Here is a 22,957-nt window from a genome sequence, read left to right as displayed (position 1 = left end):
CGATTTGATTAGCAGTAACAATTCGGTTGACTGCAGTTTGTTTAGACGATTTAGATTCAATGGATTCAATCCGCGAAGCCGCTCCAAAGGGAAACCGAACGGTTCGCACGATTAGCACTTTTCTTTTCGTTATTAGCTATTGTTATTATCTTGTGTTATTATCCACAGCTTGGTTGTGTTAAATACAAATTGTCTACGTCGATCGCGACATACAAATACAATACTCTATAATATGACCGAATTTGGCTTCCGATGATTCCACCATTTTGCATTTGAATAATGATGTTTCGTCATAAATTTATAAAATTCTATTGCCATTATTAACAATTGATCTTACTTTTCGTAGATTATTATTAAAAGAACAGAATTTGGAACGACTTTATCGCCTAATAAATGCTCTGTGACGAAAGCTAACCCAAAATCGACAATTACTGTTTAGCAACGTACGCTTTCAAAATATGCAAATATCATAATTATACAAAGTTCTCGCTATTAATAATTGTGGCTTGTTAACAATTGTTGTTGTGATAAAATTGTTCGTAATTCATTGTAAATATATTGTCAACAATTGTTGCTGTAATAAAATTGTTCATAATTCATTGTAAATATAATGTTAATAATTTGTATCATTTGTCGTAGACAAATGTATACAAATTCTTGAGCAATTAATAAATTCTCAGTCTGCTTCATTGATAACAAATTTTGCAGTATGTTTTCGATTTCTTTAAAAATAAATATTGACGCAACGATAAAGAAATGTTCAGAATTTTATGAATATAATACGATGATAAATAAAAAGGGAAGTTTGTAAATACGGATATGTAGTTACAATAGAGGAATAATCAAAGTGGTGCACACATCCGATTGACTGCTGCGTTCTCACTGTAATTTCCGATCCGCGTCGCGATCTAATGGATTAACAGAAGCTTGCGGTCTCGTGTTAAAACGGATATTAACAGACTGCAACTAAAATAATCAATTAAACCCCTTTAACAGAATTGCATGCAGACGTGAATCCTATTAGCGGCTTTGCTCAGCCTCTAATACATTCGTTATGTAACAGAGTTGCAATCATTGTAGAGAGGATAGCGAATTACATGTTTTTGAAAATCCATTGCTTGAATTTTGAATAATTTCCGTACACAGAAAATGGCATCAAATGGTATAAAATAGCATAAAATTGCCTAAAATTGCATAAAATGGGATAAAGTAGCATAAAATGGTGTAAAATGGCAGAAAATGGCAAGGAAAGCTAGTAGATCACTGTTTTTGGTCCCAATGGAAAGAGGAGACTTCATTCTATCAGATCATAGTCATTTCAATCGCTATGAAAAGTTTAAATTATGAGAGAAATGTGAATTTGAAAATAACCAAAAAATTACCATCTCTACTTAGAATGGGGGGTCTTAAAGATACAAAGGCACTAATACTGAATAATCCAAACGGCGCGGAAGCTAAGATTTCACCCTTTGAAATGTATCTAAGGACACCATTTTATAGTTAGTTTTGTTAACAAAGTTACGATATTTTGAATTTCAGGATTTCATTCGGAAGAGAATCCAAGGTGCTATACGATGGCAAACAAAAATCATAGATCAATATTTTCGGGCTCATTCGAAAGGGGAGACTTCGTTCGTTAAAATAATTGTGAACTAAACAATTTTTTGAACCACTCAGACGTATGCGAATATGAGAAATCGACAAGACGGAAACATTTGTATTTACAGTGCAGGGTATTAACGAAATAAAATTTATTAAACAGAAGAATTAAGATGCTACGAAACTGGAAACTTGGACTTTTAAAATGAGTCGAAGAACACCACCCTAAAAAATGTTCGCCTAGAATTCCACGACCACAGAAATCACACTAACCTTGGACACTTTTTTTCAAAACTGCCATGAATTGGCAACAAAATATCGCAGATCAATGTTCTTGGACTCGTTGGAAAGGGAATACTTCGTTCCACAGAATCACGGTGATTTCGTACGCCGGAGAAACGTTTCGAACATATTAGAAGCACGCGAATTTGAAAAACGACCAACAATGTTCCATTTTCGCTTATCGCTCGAGTTCCATCGAACCATTTTTCGTTTCGTGCGATTTATGGTGTAGTGCCGGCAGTGCACAGAGCCAAAAATATTCGCGCCGAATCGGAAATGTGATTATCATGTTCGCGCGACCCCCAGCCGCCGAAATTCAATTGGTCCAGCAAGTTTCGGTTGATCCAGCAAATCAGAACTTGGTGAAATATCGTTGGCGCACTTGTAACAATGACACGGAGTCACTAGAGCTTCAGATGATAGCGATTAGGGCAAATTTCGCAGGAGTTAGACGATTACGCTAGTTCTGGCTTGTCGTCGACGGATAATAAAACGGATAATAAGAGCACGCGTCGCGACGGATAATTTACGATTTTTCGATGATTTTTAGCGCTGGTTGACAAGAATCGCCGGTACGAATGTCGGACAATTTTATTTCATAATTTTAATTGCACCTGGACAAAATATTCTCCTTTTTATTTTCTGCACTGTGAAACTGCCACTTTAACAACGACATCCTGATGTTATTCTATTTTCTTGTATATTCATCAAATTTATCAGATATTGAAATAATGTGTATAATAAAACGTGAACTCTTTATCCCCTTTTCCTATTTTCTTTTAGAGCGGAACAGCCCTTTTTTAATTGCGATATGTAGATGTTACCTTATTTTTTTATATGTTTAAAAAAAATGATATTAAATTATATGTTATTAAGGAATTTTCAATAAAAGCAAAATGTCGAAGAATTTTCAGAGTTGTTCAATACTGTTGATAATCAAATTTCATCAATTTATTTTGTCAATTGATTATACAAAAACTTGAAATATACAAGCGAATATTTACGCTAATTTTACGCACAAAATTCTCGACATATGTAAATAACAATCTCAATCGCCTCTCACTTCTCATTCATCATCCGATCATTGAATACATTGATCACGCATCATTCGTTTCCGCATTTATACTAATTATACAATTTTAATAAAAATAATCCCGAAAATATTAAATAAATAATTAAAAATTATTTCAATTATTTTTTTCATTCTTAACACACTCAATACATAGCTTTCTTATTATTAAATAAATGAATTTCCTTATATATCAGGTATGGAATTGTTATGTGTACAGTAAATTCTCCCTAATTGATGCTCAGCTTAGAAACAAAAATGGATAATTTGGGAAGAGAAGATACGATTAATCGAGCCTTGGAACTGGTTTTTATAGTTGCTGACAATCGGTATCTATAAAAAGGAGCTGCAAGGCTCGAATAACCGTATCTCCTATTTCCAAATTGCCCATTTTTCTTTAGAAGCCGAAAGAAAATTGGGAAGAATTTAATATACAATGTACTATGAATGTATATGGAAACGTGGAAATATCTAAAAAATATAGGTGATACGAACAATGTTTTAAAACGAATATTATAAGATATCGATGATCAGATTCGATGCTTTGTACATGCTATTCAACAAAACTATTTGTTTATACTATTCGTTATTTCTCGATATAATCATCGATTTTTCAAGTTCCATCGTATAGATATTAATCAGTGAGGTATGTAAACACTTTTACAATACAATTCGAAAAGTCGTCGACTAGAACAACCGTGCCTGGGTTAAAGATTCGTTCTCGATGATCGCAAAGGATCGCATCTTAATGTCGATATTTACATCGATTTTTAAGTGAAAAAGAAAGAACTTTTATCATTAAATATATATATAATAATATAATGCGTGCCATAAACTCGAGGACCGGTCGTAAAAGTATCAAAGTCGAGATCCTGGGTCTGGCCCCTTGAAAGTCCTTATAATTTTACAACCGGTCCTAAGAACCGACCGTTCATGTCACGTATTTGGGTATGCTAGAATTTCTGATTTTAATTTCTGCTTGCCCCCTCCCCCATCGGACAATGTTCTGCCCATCATCAGCACGGCATTCTAGTCTATTGATTACGGGTGAATAATGGTGGGGGAGATTAACCAAGAAATTCTTATTTGTATTCTCTTCGATCGTGAATGGCCGTAACGGTACCTTAAGGGGTGAACGTTTCCTCTGCCCAATCCGCTGGAAGGTCCGCGGACTGTACGCATTCTTGTAAATGAACAAGAAAACAATGTACGCAACAATCTACGTTTTCTTGGCTAATGACCGTGCCCGGCCGCTCGGTCTCCCGTGCAATTTACCGTACGGTGCAGTAAATCCACCCTAATTGACGCTCAGATTGTGCACGAATTCTGTTTACACAGCTATACATATATCGATTTACCAGTGAAATTCATGATGTTCGAAATAAAAATCGAGCCGTCGAAAAACTTTCGGTGTTGTTAATTATAATTGTTCAATATTGTTGATAATCATATTTTATCGATTTATAATAGTAAATACTATAAATTATAACAATAGTAAATTCTAGCCGGACTACATAGCTTATGTGTTAATTTTATAGTAATTAATACGAATGTTAATTTCAGCAATGCTAATGCGAAAATTGACAGCAATTTCAATTTCGATGATATTAAATAATATGTTATTAAGGAATTTTCAATAAAAACAAAATGTCGAAGAAATTTCAGAATTGTTGTATACTGTTGATAATCAAATTTCATAAATTTATATTGTCAATTGATTATACAAAAGATTAAAATATACACGCGAATATTTACGCTAATTTCACGCTCAAAATTCTATATATGTAAATAACAATTTCAATCGCCTCTCACTTCTCATTCATCATCCGATCATCGAATACATTGATTTTCACTGCTCACGCATCATTCGATTCCGCAGTTATACCAATTATACAATTTTAATAAAAATAACCCCGAAAATATTAAATAAATAATTAAAAATTATTTCAATTATTTTTTTCATTCTTGATACATTAAATACATATCTTTCTTATTATTAAATAAATGAATTTCCTTATATATCAAGTATGGAATTGTTATGTGTACAGTAAATTCTCCCTAATTGATGCTCAGCCTTAGAAACAAAAATGGACAATTTGGGAAGAGGAGATACAATTATTCGAGCTTTGCGGTTCGTTTTTATAGTTAACGATTGCCACCAACTATAAAAACGAGCCGCGAGGCAACGAAAGCATTCTTTTTGAAAGAAAATTGCTGCTATATTTTTAGACATAATCATTTCAAATTTATATTTATTTATATGTAAAATAAAATTTGTATTCTAAAGATTTCTATGGAATTTCCAATGAAATAATCATCAATTATTAATTAATAGATAATGAAACAAAAATTGAGACAATCTTCAACGAAAAATTTTAATTCTGACCAACGATGCCCTAAAATATTGGTAGCGAAATATATTTCTTGAAATGAGGGACTCGACGAAAACTCGCCTGCGACTCGACTTTTGGTGAACAGATGCGGACGATATATAATACTGTAAAATACTAAAATGTATAAGGGAGAGTAACGTTTTCACGAAAATACTGCTTCGCACGGATAGATCGATATTGTCTACAATTCATCATCGGGAGGACAAGCGCAATACAAATTGAATCATTCGGAAATCTTAATCGTTTCTCATTGGTTTATTTTGAAAATGGTGTTTTTTTTATTTTAAAAAATTTAATTTATTATTTGTATAATATTAATAATTATAATTATACATTTATTATTTAGATAACGATAAGTTATGTACATTCTAAAAATTTCACTGAAATCGGTTGACCTTCGTACGAGCTGTAAATAATTAATGATCGCAAAAATCGCACTTTTTATCAAGAAGTGTGAGAAATTTGCAATTTTTACAATCTTTTAACGTTTGTAACTTACCATTGCGTTAAACGATTTCAATGAAATTTTCAGCATGCGTATAACTTACCGAGATCAACAAGACGCATTTTTTACATTTTCGTTAGATTTCATAATATAAACATCCTTTTTTATTTTTAAATAATTAACCTTCATATTTCAAAAGAAGTATTCGAAATTTATAGATTTTATCATTATTAATAAATATAATTAACTAATGATATATATTGAAATTATTTATAAATATTTTATTAAACATTCACTAGTTAAATATCTCGAAGTTCGAAAAATCGGCAAAATCGGCAAAATTAGCCTAAAAGTGATCAAAAATAGCTTCCTCAGATAAGAAAGTTAAACAACGAGAGACTTTTACTTTGTTTTGTCATTCCAAGCATGTAATAGCAAAATTGTAACATTGTCTATTATACAGGTCCCTCTATGATCTAAAAAAAAATTCAAATCGTCTACTCTAATTTTAAAAAAGTTAAAATTGCGCCTTGAGAAGTGTTCGAATGTCAGTGGGACTCACTGTATACATATAGCTGATGGCCGGTCTCGGCGACCAAGGGTTGTATTCGCGAGGCATTTTCACGCCCGGCATCTTTTTCACCGGCATTGTTCGTCCTTGACGAATACGAGTTCTCTGTTCTTCAGCAAGGGCGAAATAAAGAGCCCTCCCAAGCATTGGCGGATTAATGCGTACTGGTGCCCGAGGCGCGATACAAAATTGAAATCCCTAATACGCTATGACACGCTATGACAAATAGAGCGATTATTAAAAAAAGTTTTATTTGAAAATAAAAACTTTATTTATGGCATTGAGAAATTAATTTCAATAACAGCTTTTCTGGACTTTTGCTAGTGCACAGTCGAATGCATGTGTAGATTTCAGCTAGCGACTTGCGTTCATTTGTCGCATATGCATTGCATTTATATCATTTTACTACATGAAATAATATCACGTTGTTCGTTTCAACAGACAGCTGTTATATTATGTATAAAAAAATAAAATACTACTAATTTATCAATATGTAATTTAACCAAAGTAATACATGTTTGCTGGCTTTAAATGGACTTACATCATTTTCATAATTAGTCAATTGTAATAATCATTTAATTTCAATTATGAAATTTTAAATATCATTCGAAATATATTTTCTATTAATCCATATAATTTTGTTTATTAATAATTACAATAAATAAAATAGGAGTCTCGTTTCTTATTTTGAACGTTAAATATATTTATATATTGTTAAACTTAAAATAAGATATTGTTATTATTTATTTACTCTCTTTATGTGGCGGTGTTTTGAAATAGTCATGATGCACAGGCGTTACATAATGTAATAACTGTTTCATATCCTTATATTTTTCGTATGTAACAGATCTCTCGGCATCGCTATACAAAGATGACATTTGAAAACATTAATTCCACTTGGATATCTCCCGCATCACTATACCTGCAGGAAAATTCTTCATACCATCGAATGCCCCCTTTCATGCTAAACAACTTTTGTAGGAACATGTTTTCGATAACTTCACCCTGTAAATATATCCAATAACAAAGGTACTGTAAATAACCAGGCCCTAATTAGTCCCCGTAGGTTCTGCTTTCCCTTGCAAATCATAATTTTCATCAAGGCTCGGTGCGAGCCTGTTTACGATGGTTCCTTCAATTGACTCATTTCCACTAGCTCGGCCTAATCCGCCGCTGTTCTTTTTCTTTTAATTTAACCGAACGAACCGATCCTTGTAAAATCCGTATGACACGACCGGTCATCGCAGGTACACGTGCTTACCTGATAGCCGGCCGCGGTGGCTAATGATTTTCCACGGGAGACGTTTTCATACCTGGCGCATTTTTTTTCGGGTAGTATCCTTTTGTCATTGTTCGTCTTTGCTGATTAGGACGTTCTGTCCTTCAGCAAGGACAGTATAAATACCCTGCCGATGTCAACGGAAACACTCATTCTGTGATCAGTGCAGCAGTGATCAGTGCGAAGACCTCGGCGAATTTTCTCAGTTAATTTTCCCAGTGAAGTATAGTGAGAATTTCTTAGTGAACTAAAATGGAATGGTACGTACATTTTTGCTATATTCTTCCGCGAACATTCTTCAGTCACTTGTTTTGACTAATGTTTTCCGTGTGTCGGGTATATGAAAGACAATTTATTTTTACGAATTTAAATATTTATAAATAAAATATATTTTTCATCGAGATATGAGTCAACCTCTATTTTGGCCGGATACGGAGAATTCTCCCTAATTGACGCTCGGATAGTGCACGAAGATGGACAAGTCGGGAAGAGGAGATACGATTATTCAAATTTGTAAATTGAAATCTTGAAAATTAGAAAATTTAAATACTAGATAATTTAAAAAATGTACATTTATATATATAGAAATCGGAGAACTTAAAAATCGTGAATTTGTAAATCAAAGAATTTAGAAATTAAAATGATAAGATTTAGAAAATTTGGGAAGCAGATGATTTAAAAATTTGTAAATTTAAGAGTCGGAAATCTTAAAAAGCGTAAATGCAGAAATCAAACAATTCAGAAATCGAAACGGTAAGAACTAGAACATTTAGAAACCAGTTGATAACAATTAAAATGTCAGAAAACTGAAAAATCGTGAATTTATAAATCAAAGAATTTAGAAATTGAAATCTTAAAAATTTGATCATATAGAAATCAGCTGACTTCGAAATTGTAAATTTATAAATCAGAGAATTTAAAAACCGTCAATTTGATTTGAATTGGAATTGGAATCTTAAAAATCAGAAACTACAGAAACCAGATAATTTCGAAATTATGAATTTAGAAGTATGCGCATTGAAACATCGTGCCATTCGAAACGGATGGATCGAGAAATTGCAAGTTTTTCGGAACGGAAAAATGTGTTTAATCCTGGCGTATAGATATTTCCAATCTATTCGCTTATAAAAACGAGTCGTCTACAAAGTTGTCGATTCACCGATAACTATAAAAACGAGCCGCGAGGCTCGAGTAATCGTGTCTCCTCTTCCCAGATTGTCCATTTCTGTGCGTAATCCGAGCGTCAGTTAGGAAGACATTACTGTATCTCCAAACGTTTCTGGAAACTTGATTCGATTAAAGCTTCCGTCGTTTAATATACCGTTTAATATTACGTGCATACTAATTAATTGTTTCTTTTCGTTCAGTTCCAGAACTAATACTGAATCCTGCATTGAGTGGGGCTCCATAGAAGGTGGAGAAATCGAGTTCGAGTCTCTGACGGAGGATACTTTGGAGGGAGCATTACAAGTAATAAGGAAAAGCTTTTTCCCCAACGAGAGCATCTGCAAAGCCGTAAATCTGATATCGGCGCCTTGTAGCGTCAGAGCGCTCGAGGAGCTCTGTGTGGAAATTGCTAAAGACGGTGTCAGCATTGTTGCAGTCGACGTCAAGACTGGGGAAGTTGTTGGTGTTGTTCTCAATAAAATTAAGATATTGAGAGATCATCCGATGCCGAGAGATCCTGTAACTAACCCGCGACGTCCGTGTGGGCGCCCACCGTTTCGTCGACATCGCCCGGTCCTCTGGCGACCTTGCCAAAAGAGTTGGCTTGAAAGATTCAAGGATAATTGCGTACATCACCGGGCCAGGGGCTACGTAGATTTTCTGATTGCTATACACAGCAAGATAAATTTATTCAAATATTATAATATTGATTGTATTATGGAGTTGATGTTCCTGGCTACGCTGCCGGAGATGCAGCAGCGAAAAATTGGCGAGGGCTTAGTGTCCGTGTCCGTGGAGGTTGCCAATGCGCTGAATAATGGACAGCAAGTGAAAGTACCGATATCTGACATTGGAATTAATAGCGTGATCCATAATTTTCTGAGCATACCGAAGTTAGTGACTGCAATCATGACTTCCAATTACGCGCAGATCATCGCGAGGAGGTGCCGCTTAAAGGTCTTGGAAAGGATTAATTACAGGGGCTTTCGTTATAGTGACGTATCGTTCCGCAAGAGAATAGGGAAGGAGCATCGTGACTTCACTGTTGTAGCCAAGAAAATAAAGAACTAATCGACGGTTCAGAAGATATCGCAATGTCAAGAAAATTATATTTTATTTAGTATTTGCTTGTATTTAACAGGATTTCTATAATTTCGACCGAAATTGTCAATTATTATCTTCGAAATTATCATCTTTGAAATTATTAATTCTGAAATTATCATTTTCGAAATTGTTATCTTCAAAATTGTTATCTTCGACATTGATATCTTCGAAATCATTATCTTCGAAATTACTATCTTCGAAATTATTACCTTCGAAATTATCCCAGAAATTATTCTAGAAATTATTATTTTTGAAATTGTTATCCTAGAAATTACTATCTTTGTAATTGTTATTCTAGAAAGTGTTGTCTCCGAAATTGTTGTCTTTGGAAATATAATTCTCGAAATTATTATCTTTGAAATTATTATCCTTGAAATTATTGTCATTAAAATTATCATCGAAATGATTGAAATAACACCAATTGGCTAAAATATATTCGCTATGCAATCTCGTCGATGTAACACTTATCAATGAAAAGTGTAGAAACAAAACAATGAAATTTATACTTTTCTGCCAGGTTTCTCGTCGTTTCAGCCACTTCATGAAGGAACGGAGATCAGGCACTCGCGATCGGGCACTAATACTAAATAATCCAAACGGCGCGAAAGCGAAGATTTCACCCTTTGAAATGTATCTAAGAACACCATTCTACAGTTTTTTTTGTTAACAAAGTTACGGTATTTTGAATTTCAGAATTTCATTCGGAAGAGAATCCAAGGTGCTATACGATGGCAAACAAAAATCATAGATCAATACTTTCGGGCTCATTCGAAAGGGGAGACTTCGTTCGTTAAAATAATTGTGATTGCGTTTGCCAAACAATTTTTTGAACCACTCAGATCTATGCGAATATGAGAAATCGACAGGACGGAACCATTTTTATTTACAGTGCAGGGTATTAACGAAATAAAATTTATAAAACAGGAGAATTAAGATGCTACGAAACTGGGAAATTGGACTTCTAAAATGAGTAGAAAAACACCACCCTACGATATTTTTTAACGAAGTTATGGTATTCTGAATTTCGAAAAATGTTCGCCTAGAATTCCACGACCTCAGAAATCACATTAATCTTGTATACTTTTTTTCAAAACTGCTATAAATTTGCAACAAAGTATCGCAGATCAATGTTCTTGGATTCGTTGGAAAGGGAATACTTCGTTCCACAGAATCACGGTGATTTCATACGCCGGAGAAACGTTTCGAACTTATCAGAAGCACGCGAATTTGAAAAATGACCAACAAAGTTTCATTTTCGCTTATCGCTCGAGTTCCATCGAACCATTTTTCGTTTCGTGCGATTTATGGTGTAGTGCCGGCCGTGCGTAGAGCCAAAAATATTCGCGCTGAGTCGGAAATGTGATTATCATGTTCGCGCGACCTTTACGAAGGCGGCTGGCCACCCCCGGCCGCCGAAATTCAATTGGTCCAGCAAGTTTCGGTTGATCCAGCGAATCAGAATTTGGTGAAATATCGTTGGCGCACTTGTAACAATGACACGGAGTCACTACAGCTTCAGATGATCGCGATTAGGGCAAATTTCGCAGGAGTTAAACGATTACGCTGATTCTGGCTCGTGAGCACGCGTCGCGACGGATAATTTACGATTTTTCGATGATTTTTATGTCGAAATTATGAATGTCGGACAATTTTATTTCATAATTTTAATTGCTCCTGAACAAAAAATTTTCATCCCCTTTTTATTTTCTGCACGGTGAAACTGCCCCTTTAACAACGACATCCTGATGTTATCCCATTTTCTTGTATATTTTGCAAATTTATCAGGTATTAAAATAATGCGTATAATAAAATTTGAACTTTTTATCCCCTTTACCTATTTTCTTTTAGAGCGGAACAGCCCCTTTTTAATTGCGATATGTAGATGTTACCCTATTTTTGTATATGTTATCAAAATTCTCATGACATTAAAAAGCTGTTTATAACATAAATTAAATTTTTCATGCCTTCCTTACTTTCTTCAGGGTGAAACTACCGCCTTAATAACGATGTCTAGATATTACCTATCTCCATGTTTATTTCTAAAATTTTACCGTATATTAATAAAATATTTGCAGTGAAAATTAAATGTTTCATCCCTTTTTATTTTTCGTAGTACGAAACTACCCCCTGAATGAATGTGGTATCTTGTAGATGTTTCCCTCTCTGCATAATTATTTCTACAATTTTATTGGATATTAAGAAATTACTTCCAGCGAAAATTAGATTTTGCACCCCTTTTTATTTTCTTTGAGATAGAACTTCCATATTTTTAAAATTGCACCAGATATTAAAAAAATTTAAGATAAAAATTTAAAGATATTAAAAAATTGAATTTCTTTCCTTCGTTTATATTTTTAAGGGTAAAACTATCCCCTCCTTGCTCGAATGATATATATTCGATATGTACTAAATGTTCAAAAATATGTTACAATAAAAATTGAATATGTTGTCATTTAAAACAATGCAGTCATATAATGTAACAAATATAAATTTTCTGTCTCGTGTAGAATTTATTAACGACAGAGTATGCTAATCAACATGACAATGAAAGAAATCGTATTTCAAGGGGTTAATTACGTCGGAGAATCTGTAAAATTTTTTCTCCGAGGAATTTATAAATAGCCCGAGGCTATACGAATATTAAAAACTTTATAATGAAGGGATCGGAATAGTTGAATTTTGTGGAAGGGTAATTATTCCTCAGACGAAGTTTGGTTGTTGACAGGAACAGCGATTCTTCGAACGAAATTTAAAATAAAAATTGAAATATCATAAGAATTTTATATTGTTCAACATTGTTGATAATCATATTTTATCAATTTATAATGGTAAATAATATAAATTATAACAATAGTAAGTTCTAGCCAGACCACATAGCTTATGTTAATTTTATAGCAATTACAATTTGAACGACACCAGTTAATGTTAGATTAATACGAATTTTAATTTCAGCAATGCTAATGCGAAAATTTACAGCAATTTGAATTTCGATGATATTAAATGATATGTTATTAAGGAATTTCAATAAAAGCAAAATGTCGAAGAATTTTCAGAGTTGTTGTATACTGTTGATAATCAAATTTCATCAATTTATATTGTCAATTGATTGTACAAAAAATTAAAATATACACGCGAATATTTACGCTAATTTCACGCACTATATTCTCGACATATGTAAATAACAATCTCAATCGCCTCTCACTTCTCAATCATCAGCCGATCATTGAATACATTGATTTTCACTTCTCTCGCATCATTCGATTCCGCAGTTATATCAATTATACAATTTTAATAAAAATAATCCCGAAAATATTATATAACTAATTAAAAATTGTTTCAATTATTGTTTTCATTCGTGATACACTAAATACGTAGCTTTCTCGTTATTAAATAAATGAATTTCCTTGTATATCTATTATGGAATTTATATACATCCATATTTCGGTTTCGTGAAATACTAAATAGAATTGATTCTCATATTATACAATAATTGAATTTTCGAACGTGATAATTATGGCATGGAACTCTTCGGAATTATAGCTGTGTTTGATTATTGAAGCACATTAGCGAACCGAGAGATGACCAAGCAATATTAATTATGATTTCGAAAGTTTTCTTTTCGAAAGAAAATTACTGCTATATTTTTAGACACAATTTTTTTAACTTTATATTTATGTATATATGTACAAGAAAACTTTAATTCTGAAGATTTCTACTTAATTACCAATGAAATAATTATCAATTATGAATGATTTGAAAATTAAATAAACATGGAGACAATCTTTAACAAAAATGTACGTGTACATATCCATTTATTACTAATGATTTTATTCTCCACGATCTTCATGAAACTTCTTTGAAAATAGGTTTTAATAATTATTTCATATAAGTTCGTAACTAAAATAAATATTATAATTAAAATAAATATATTTATTTATGGAAAATGTTTTCTGTTCTTGATTTTCACGTAACTTCAACCAATGTAATATTTAATTATCATTACACATAAATTCAATTTAAATGAATGTTGAAATAATCGTAAGAATAATACGCGGTTGTATTTGTTTATAGAAGGTGATTTTCTCTCGTTAATTTTCATCGAACTGCAGAGGAAATAATAATAATAATAATAATTATTATGAACAAATTTCATTAAAATGGTTCCCAATTATTAAAAGGAGAATACGTTCGATAATGAATTTCTCCTGACGAATTGCACAGAGATTATTACAACAACAAATGTATATTTTATATAGACATGTAAAATCAGTGGCCTAATCGAAGCTTATCAAACATTCACGAAACCAGTACGAAATAATCCTTGCGCTGATAGCTGGCTCATTATCAATCCATCAAATCCATAATCCCCTATGCAACAAATACGACGTGAACTCGAAAGTCGATCATTCTCTTTCTCGTCGATCAATACCGTTGAGAGTTTCGCAAAATTTTCCGCGAAAATCTCGCATCAAACATAATTCCGCTATTCGAGTTTAGTTAAATGTGAATTCGAGCCGAATGATTTCGCACGATCCATCAAATGATAAATGTCGTCGACTGTAGAAATACTATACATTAAAAAATCACAGCAGAAGCTCAATGATTGTAAGAATCGTTGTAATACATGGCAGAATTCCGATACATGCAAAATACAATTAAGAAGAAAATGATAGAAATATTAGAAACTTGACGAAATACAATAATCAAATAAAAAGATAGTAAAATGTAGAAACTATATAAATTCAGTAATCAAATGTAGATATATTCAAATATGGATACTATTTATTATATATTACTATATATATTATATTTATTATATTATTATATTATAATATAGATTATTAATATACAACAAATATAAAATTTACTGAATTTTTGAATTCATGTAGCTTCTACATTTTAGTATTTTTATATTTGGCTATATGTATAAACAATATAAATAGAGTATACATAATAAATAAAGAAATATTAAAAATATAAAAACTGCACGAATGTAATAATCAAATATAGAAATACTAAAGCCATAGAAACCACTAAAATGCAACTGGCGAATATAGAAACACTAAAATATAGAAACTACGTAAATGGAATAGTCAAATACACAAGAACTAAAAATTTAAAAATTATGAAAGATGCAAAATAGGGGAAAACTATAAAAAAAGACCGGTGTAAGTTGTGATTACGAAAAATATAGAGTCTACAGAAAATGCAATAGTCAAATATACAAGTACTAGAAATTTAAAAATTGTAAGATATGTAAACTGGGGGAAAACTATAAAAAATACCCGCTGTAAATCGTGGTAGTACTAATATAAATGACAAATAAAATTAATAACTAATTACCAATGATCAAATATAGAAATACCAAAAATTTTAGAAAGTGTAGAAGATATAAAATAGGCGGGGAATATAACAAACAATATTATAAATGATAAAATTATCGTTATCATCATTTTACACTTTTAAACATTACACGAAGCAAAATTGTGTAACTTAACAAAAAAAAAATTATTGTGTGTGTATTATACTATTTTCTATATTTAATATACATATAATTGGGTTGATGGTTTTAATCAATCATCTTCTCCTAATAGCATGTAATTACAGTCGCATTACAATATTCATCATACTCCAATCACAATCACAAATGGCGAGTTCTAATTACATTACAGCCAATATCGTATAATATTATATGTACATAGTCACCTTGTCACCGTCCACTCACCACAAACCACATCCAGTCTCTCACGAAATCAATATTAGCTTATAAGAAATTTATATTTCGACAACAGGAAACAATAATACCTCTCATCATATTAGTTTATGTCAATTTAACAGCAATTTGAATTTTAACGACACTAATTAATGTTAGGATAATATGAATTTTAAGTTCGAGAATATAATATTTTAATATATATAATAACATATATAATAATAATTTAATAATATTTTTTGTACAGAACTTCAACTCTCATGCTATTAAATAATATTTTTTGTTCAGGTATTAAAGCTCCAATAATATTGAACGGAATTATAATAACATCGATACGAATTTTATATTAAATTTATGGGATATATGATGCTCAATGTTATATTTTCATATGATATTGTTTAAAATTGTCTCATATTGTTCTTTTTAACAATGTTTGTTATATGACGTACAATGATTATTTATTGATATCACATTTATGAGGAATTTAGATATCAATAATTACTATCGCATAAATAACGATAACTAGATTGTTGCATCATTAAAATATTTGAATAATACAACGAGGAACTCAAATTTCCATGATTTTAAATAATGTTTAATTTATTAGGAATTCCAGGATCAATAACATTATACACAATGTAATCGTACTAAACCATTCTTATTAGGTTAATGCATAATTTAATACGGTAATAATGTATTAAATGCTGCAGCAATAAAAAAATATAAAAAATGTAAATTTGATAATATTATTAATTATATATATTTTATATATAAATATATATATATATATAATTAATAAAATATTATTAAATTAACATTTTTTATATTTTATAATATATAATTATAATTATGTATATATATATATATATATATATATATATATATATATATATATATAATTATACTATATAATATACAATATAATAATTTAGTATAATATACAGTATAATATATATATGGTATATATATATATATATGGTATATATATATATATATACATTATACTGTATATTATACTAAATTATTATATCGTGTATTATATAGTATAATTAAATACATTTATACTGTATATCATACTAAAAACTGTACATTATATATAATATAATGTAATACATTAAATACTATTTCTAGTATTTTACATAATTGCCAAAAGCTGAGTAATTAAATTATATTACGTTCGCTATCAGCATAGTTATATTTATTGTATTTATTGCATTAAATACATTGTATCATCTTACGCGACATGATGAAAATGCCGCCAAAGTGAAGGCATCAATTCTCTAAATATCATGCTATGTGCTATAATTTTAAATAATTATATTCAGAACATTAATATGACGTTCTTTATGCTGCGGGCGAACGTGTTAAGCAATGATCCAAACGCCACGGGTTGAAATGACCTCGACGGTCCATAAACCAAAAATAATATTCTTCCTAATTGATCGCATTTTTTAATTCGAATCTTAACCGTTAGAAGCGATACGCAATTTCAATGCGTTCCTTTTAACGCTGCCAAAAACCTGTTCCCAGTCACGTCCCACCAAAATTGATATTCCCCGCCGTCGCCACAAATTTCCAATAAACTCGCCGCACCAACAGCGCCGCCGAAACCGAAGAAGGAAAACTCGATCGACACTCGCGTGTTTCCCGGTAACGAATCGTCGCTTTCGCCACTCCAACCACGAGTGCAAACACTACGTGGCTGCATCACCGACACCTTTAGGTGCTGGATCGGGGTGGGGTGGGGGGTCGTCGTTGGTGTTCGCTAAAGGTTGCCTCTGTGTTGTAAATAAACGGCGCGACCCGATCGTACTGAAGATAGAAGCCAATCATCCAGCAGGATTTCTGGTTTCCTTTAGTTCCGTCCCCCTCCACCGCTTTCTTCCGTACCTTATGGAGCATAGCAGTACTATCCCCCCCCCCCCAAAAAAAAAAATTTGCCGGAAAGCGATATTCGGAGTACGTATAGACTAACGGTCGTAAGACGTTGCCCGCGACCATCGAAACCGTCTTCCGACGGTTAATCCGATACATGGAGTTGCGAAATTTCAGCGACACGGTTGTTTTTATGTTTCTGGTCTCCTGACTTCTGCGAACGGCGGATTACGATCGCCGGATATCCATCTCGGTGGACGTAGAATAAAGCAGACCCGATTTTCTGAAGCTTCGCAGATTATGGTATTCGGAAATAAAAGAATTTCGTAGCTTGCTTTCAAGAGCCTTTTAGAGTGTAACGTACGGAGAATCTTCCCACGAATTTTTTATATTCCCTCCTGAAGGCATACGCCAGGCTGGCGCCAGCCAGCCGGGGATTCATTTGTATATCGCGAGTCGAGTACCTCCGAGAGAGTACGACGACGAACATTTCTGGAGTCGGACCACATAGGATCATCCCCACTACCATTTTTCCACAGAAAAACTGACTATATAAAGGGCCCAAACGCGACCGGGAATTGGGCTAGTTTCGAGTCATTCGTCGACGCGGAAACATTAGTAACATCGAGTTTCAATTCTTCTTCCGCGAAAACTTACTTACAGTTGTAAAACCCAACGCGTAATAATTTAGTTTTTACCAGTTTTCTTTGGTTTCAAGTTTAATCATTTCCACCTCCTGTTTCAAACCAGTAGTTGGTATAACCCACCAAGATATATCTTAACCGCTCGAGGTATATCTTTATTTCTTTTCTAACCCTAATATCAATTTCTCCAAACACCTTATCCTAATTTTAAAGGTAGCTACCCGTGTCGAAATAAACATCGGCTGGTCTACGCACCTCATCCAAAAATTCCAATTACATGCAACCTCCGGCCACCCAAACTGCCTGGCCCTCGGCTCGTAACAAGAGCATGATAAGACGAGTAGTATTGTGGTCATTTAATCCTGAGATAGTAGCGTCTGAAAGCAGAGGAACTTAAATATTTTTGATAAATTATTTTCGTTTAATTTTAAATAGAATCGTACGTGTTTTGATGAAGGGCGAAGAAACGAATCCAACAAGTATAATGATTGAATACTTTCGATTGTTTAACCTCGATATGTTTGCGTTTGAAAGTTGATTACTTAATGTTTCGGACACGATATTGTTACAAGAATTATATCTCTTTTTTAATGTTTATGATAATATTGTTACGGCGACTTGTCCAAATCAAGTGGCTGTAATGTGAAACAGCCCTGTTGTGAACACCTCCTTAAAGAATAATAGAAGAGAGGGGTTGCCACGGAGGTGTGTTATCAACGGACAATCGAAGAGTCGGGATCGGACCGTCGAGCGGTCCAAAGATCTCAAACATAATTGAATTGAGTTGTATTATAGTTTATGTACTTTATTGTAAATAAAATGCCGCGACGCGAAAGAAATGCAGTAATTCGCAACAATATTATTGAATCAATTGTTTTCTCATATAATAAAGCACTCCTTAAAGTAAGTAGAAACATAAATTTTGTTTATTTATTGCACATGTCCTTTTGTATAATAAGCGATAAACAAGATAGTGACGAAATTTAACGTCACAAAAATAATCGGACAGTCCGTAGGTATAGGTGAACTAGTTTTTATCGATGGTATTATGGATAAAATGAAATATTTGGACATTTTTTAAAGAAAATTTAATTACAAGTGTTATAAATATGGGTGTACGTACAGTTTTAAGTTTTATTAGGACAGTGATCCTAAACACAAGGTCAGAATTGTACAGGAATATTTGTTAAACAATTGTCCAAAAGTACTGCATCCTTCTCCTCAATCGCCTGATTTAAATCCAATTAAAAATTTATGGGATCAACTGGACCACAAAATTCGTACAATACTTACAAAGACAACAACAAAGATAAAACAACGTTTGTTAGACGAATGGAAACGAATTTCGTCGGATTATTTAAATAAAGTCATCTGTAACATGCCCAAGCGATTACATGAAGTAATAAAACAAAAGGGTCAACCGACAAAATATTAATATTATGATAACGTGATTAAAAAGATTTTCATTTTATATAAAATTAATGTAATTCATTCACTGTCCGAATATTTTTGTGACGTTAAATTTCCTCACAATCTTGTTCATCGCTTATTATACAAAAGAACATGTGCAATAAATAAACAAAATTTATGTTTCTACTTACTTTGTATGAGAAAACAATTGATTGAATAATACTATCATAAACAATAAAAAGGAGCAATTGTTCTTGTATCAATATCGTGTCCGAATATTAATGCGAGTCACTGTATATATTCATTATACTCGTTGCATTTGTCTTTCGATGCTCTACAAGAATATCGGTAACAATATACAGAGTGTTGTATAAAAGTGTGCTGGAAACAGGAGTAGTCCTCAGGAGTAGTATCTTTTTTTCAGATACAAATATCAAGCGGATTACGAAAAAAAACCGAAAAAATGGACGTCGGATCTGTTGTACATACGAAAACTACACAATGGAGCGATAGAAAAAGACATATCCCTAGTTAACAATACATATGTAACAATAATTTAAACAATATTTATAATTGATTATGTTTTTCTTATTACATTGTCTATAATCATATTGTTCATAACTGATAATATTCTTTATTACTACTTTAGACAATATATTTGTACTACGTGACCTATAATATTATTTAAAAAAAATTGGTTAAGTAAACATTTTTATCACAATTAAATACAAAAATTACTTAACACGAAGATCGTCGTATGAAATTTTATATTCCAATCATATAATTGTAGTAAAAAATCGTAGGCAAATATTGTAGCTAAAATAGAAAAATATTGACATCCACAAAAAATAAGTACTTGGTCAATGAAAATATATAAAGTAAAATGTACAACTAAAATGTTTAGAATAAAATGTTCAAACAAACTGTTCGATAAACATGCTTAAAATAAAATGTTCAACTAAAATGTGTAAAATAAAGTATTCACAACCAATATGTTTAAAATGAAGTGTTCAAAATAAAATGTTCAACTAAAATTAACATCTACGAAAATAAGTTCGAAACAATGCTTGTGTACGTCGATAGCGTCTGGTGTCGCATTTCGTATCGACAGCGCATTCAAATTCAGGAAACCTCGAAAACATGAAAACACCGATTTTCATAAAAGTCGCACGAAGTTGTGGATTGTGGCCAACTCTTTGAGCGAAAAGTGCGACGTGTGGCGTCGGGTGTCATCTGTCGAAGGAACGTGCAAACGTCGGAATACAAAAATTCTCCCCTCCACACTCTCGCCGATCCCATCGCACACTCTAACCGCCATTTCTGGCGCGGCTCCTATCGGGTCCCTTATTTCGTCGACGAAAAAATGGGGAGGTGGGTGAACTGGAAGAATGCAGTCTCAAGCCTCCGCGACCTAACCCAGTGAAATGAATTGGAGGATCGTGCCCCGACCGTGAAAATCGACGCCAGAAAAATATTTTCCTGGCCTTCGTGCTCCGGGCAACGAACGATGCCGATCTTTTGCGTAAGCCGCTTCCAGATATCTCGCAGAGTCGCTGAGATCGCTCGGTCCCCGAAAAATTCCGTTGGAAAAGTCGTTCGCCCATCGATAGCAAAGATTTCTCGCAGACGGAAGTGGTCACGATTTTTTTTCTTGCGGATTTTAGGGTCGAAGGTTTAGGTTAGGTGGACGGGTTTTTATGGAGCTTGGTGGATGGCGTATGAAATGGAGGGTTCGGGGTGTAGTGAAAAAAAAAGATTGCAAATTGAATTGATATTTTATATTGCTAGTAATAATAAAATTTTTTATTTCATTAAAAAATCATTCAAATAATTCGACAAATTATTTATTTATTATTGCAAATGATAAAAAAAATATTTATTATGCAAATAAAATGTTATTTTTCATTTGGGTTTTAGAGAGGGACGAAAAGATTTAGAATACTATTTGCGCTGATATACATATGTATACTTAGTGAATAAATTTAGGATAATGTAAATTAAAGGGTTGGAACTTGAGTTCCAATATATCAATTACTAAAGAATTGAATTTGTATTACAAAGTTTCAATTATTTAAATCTCAAAATTTTAATTTTTTTAATTTTAATTTAAATATTAAGTTACACTTCTGCTTATGTCTACATGCTCCTATGTATTCAATAAATAGATTTTGGCTAGATTTTCTTTCTAATGTAAATTAAGGGTTGTTGACCAAGGTGATAATTACTGAAGGGGTGAATTCGGAGTGCATAGTTAATATTTAAAATAATTTCGAAATATTGATGAGTATTGATTTATTTTTGTCAATAGATTTAAGCTAGAACTCCATTTCCTTATAAATTTAAAGGTCCAGGGTTAATGACTGACGTGTATTAGTTACTGCTGAAGTAAATTTGGGGTGTAAGGTGAGTATTTTAAATTACTGTGAAATATTCACGAATGCTGATTTCAGTCAATAAAGGTCCGGCTTCCCTTTTCGATGTGAATGGAATGGTCGAGGGTTAATGACCGATTGATCGTGGGCAAAGTGAACATTTACAATCATTCCGGAATATTTCTGCATGCCGACGTATTTTTATAAAATCGACTTAGACCAGGTTTGCTAATACATTTCTATTAAATACGTTAAATAAATTTAAGTTAGCTTTCCTTTATTTTCTGAATCAGGGCGCCGAGGCTTGATGATAAAGATATCAACTATTGAAAGGGTGATTTTGAGGTGCAAAATTGACAGTTAAGATTATTCTAAGACACTCCCTGCGCTCTGATAATATTTTCTTGTCTACACGTATTCTGTAAGCAAGGGTTCGAGGTTCCCCTCTTGTACACAAGTTACCCAAAGGGGTGAGTTTGGGGTGCAAAGTTGGCAGTTTGTATTATTTTGGAAAGTTTGTTGATACTAATATTATTTATGTCATGTAAATTTCGGCTGGGTTCTCCTCTTTTTAATGTAAATCAGCTGGTTGCGGGGCGGTGTTGTACATCTAATTTACAGTAGGGACGAATTTTGGGGTGGAAAATTCACATAATTTTCGGAAGCTCGCAGATACTTACATATCTTTATTATGTAAGTTCATGTTGTACTTCCCTTTTAATATAAATCGGGGGATTGAGGGTTGAAGCTTCAAATGTTGATTGCCGAAAGGGTGAATTAGGGGTAGAAAGACTACGGTCTAAACTATTCCAAGATATTTCTTCGTTCTTAGAAAAATTAATTGACTAAATGTGTCGTAAATTAGCTTCCCAATATGCGTGCAAGGGTTGAGTGCGGTATGTTTAAGGCATCAGTTACTAGAAGGGTGAATTTAGGGTGCGAGGGTTTACGTAGTTTCCGAGGAGGTCGTAGACTCTATTTTTATGCGGGTACGTTTATGTGGTAGCCAGTAATTTTCATGACGTTGTAATGAC

General features: G+C 32.7%; 1 protein-coding gene across 1 annotated transcript; it reads left to right on the top strand.

The window, feature by feature from the left end:
• Positions 1–7,802: 7,802 nt before the first annotated feature.
• LOC143262570 (uncharacterized) lies at positions 7,803–22,852 on the top strand. The gene is made up of 3 exons (XM_076528205.1): positions 7,803–7,898; positions 9,006–9,698; positions 22,789–22,852. The coding sequence occupies exons 1-3, from the start codon at positions 7,891–7,893 to the stop codon at positions 22,850–22,852; spliced, it is 765 nt and encodes a 254-aa protein (XP_076384320.1). The 5' UTR covers positions 7,803–7,890.
• Positions 22,853–22,957: the final 105 nt, after the last annotated feature.

This window comes from Megalopta genalis, unplaced genomic scaffold (genome assembly GCF_051020955.1).
Source record: "Megalopta genalis isolate 19385.01 unplaced genomic scaffold, iyMegGena1_principal scaffold0149, whole genome shotgun sequence".
In the NCBI taxonomy this organism is placed as follows: Eukaryota; Metazoa; Arthropoda; class Insecta; order Hymenoptera; family Halictidae; genus Megalopta; species Megalopta genalis.
The sequence above is the reverse complement of the archived record's forward strand: the minus strand, read 5'-3'. Positions and strand labels throughout refer to the sequence as shown.

Bases quoted from the DNA above. Each gene is read 5' to 3' on its own strand.
- LOC143262570 (XM_076528205.1), top strand. The intron at 9,699-22,788 runs GTTAGTGACTGC...GTCGTAAATTAG, and splicing joins AATTTTCTGAGCATACCGAA to CTTCCCAATATGCGTGCAAG.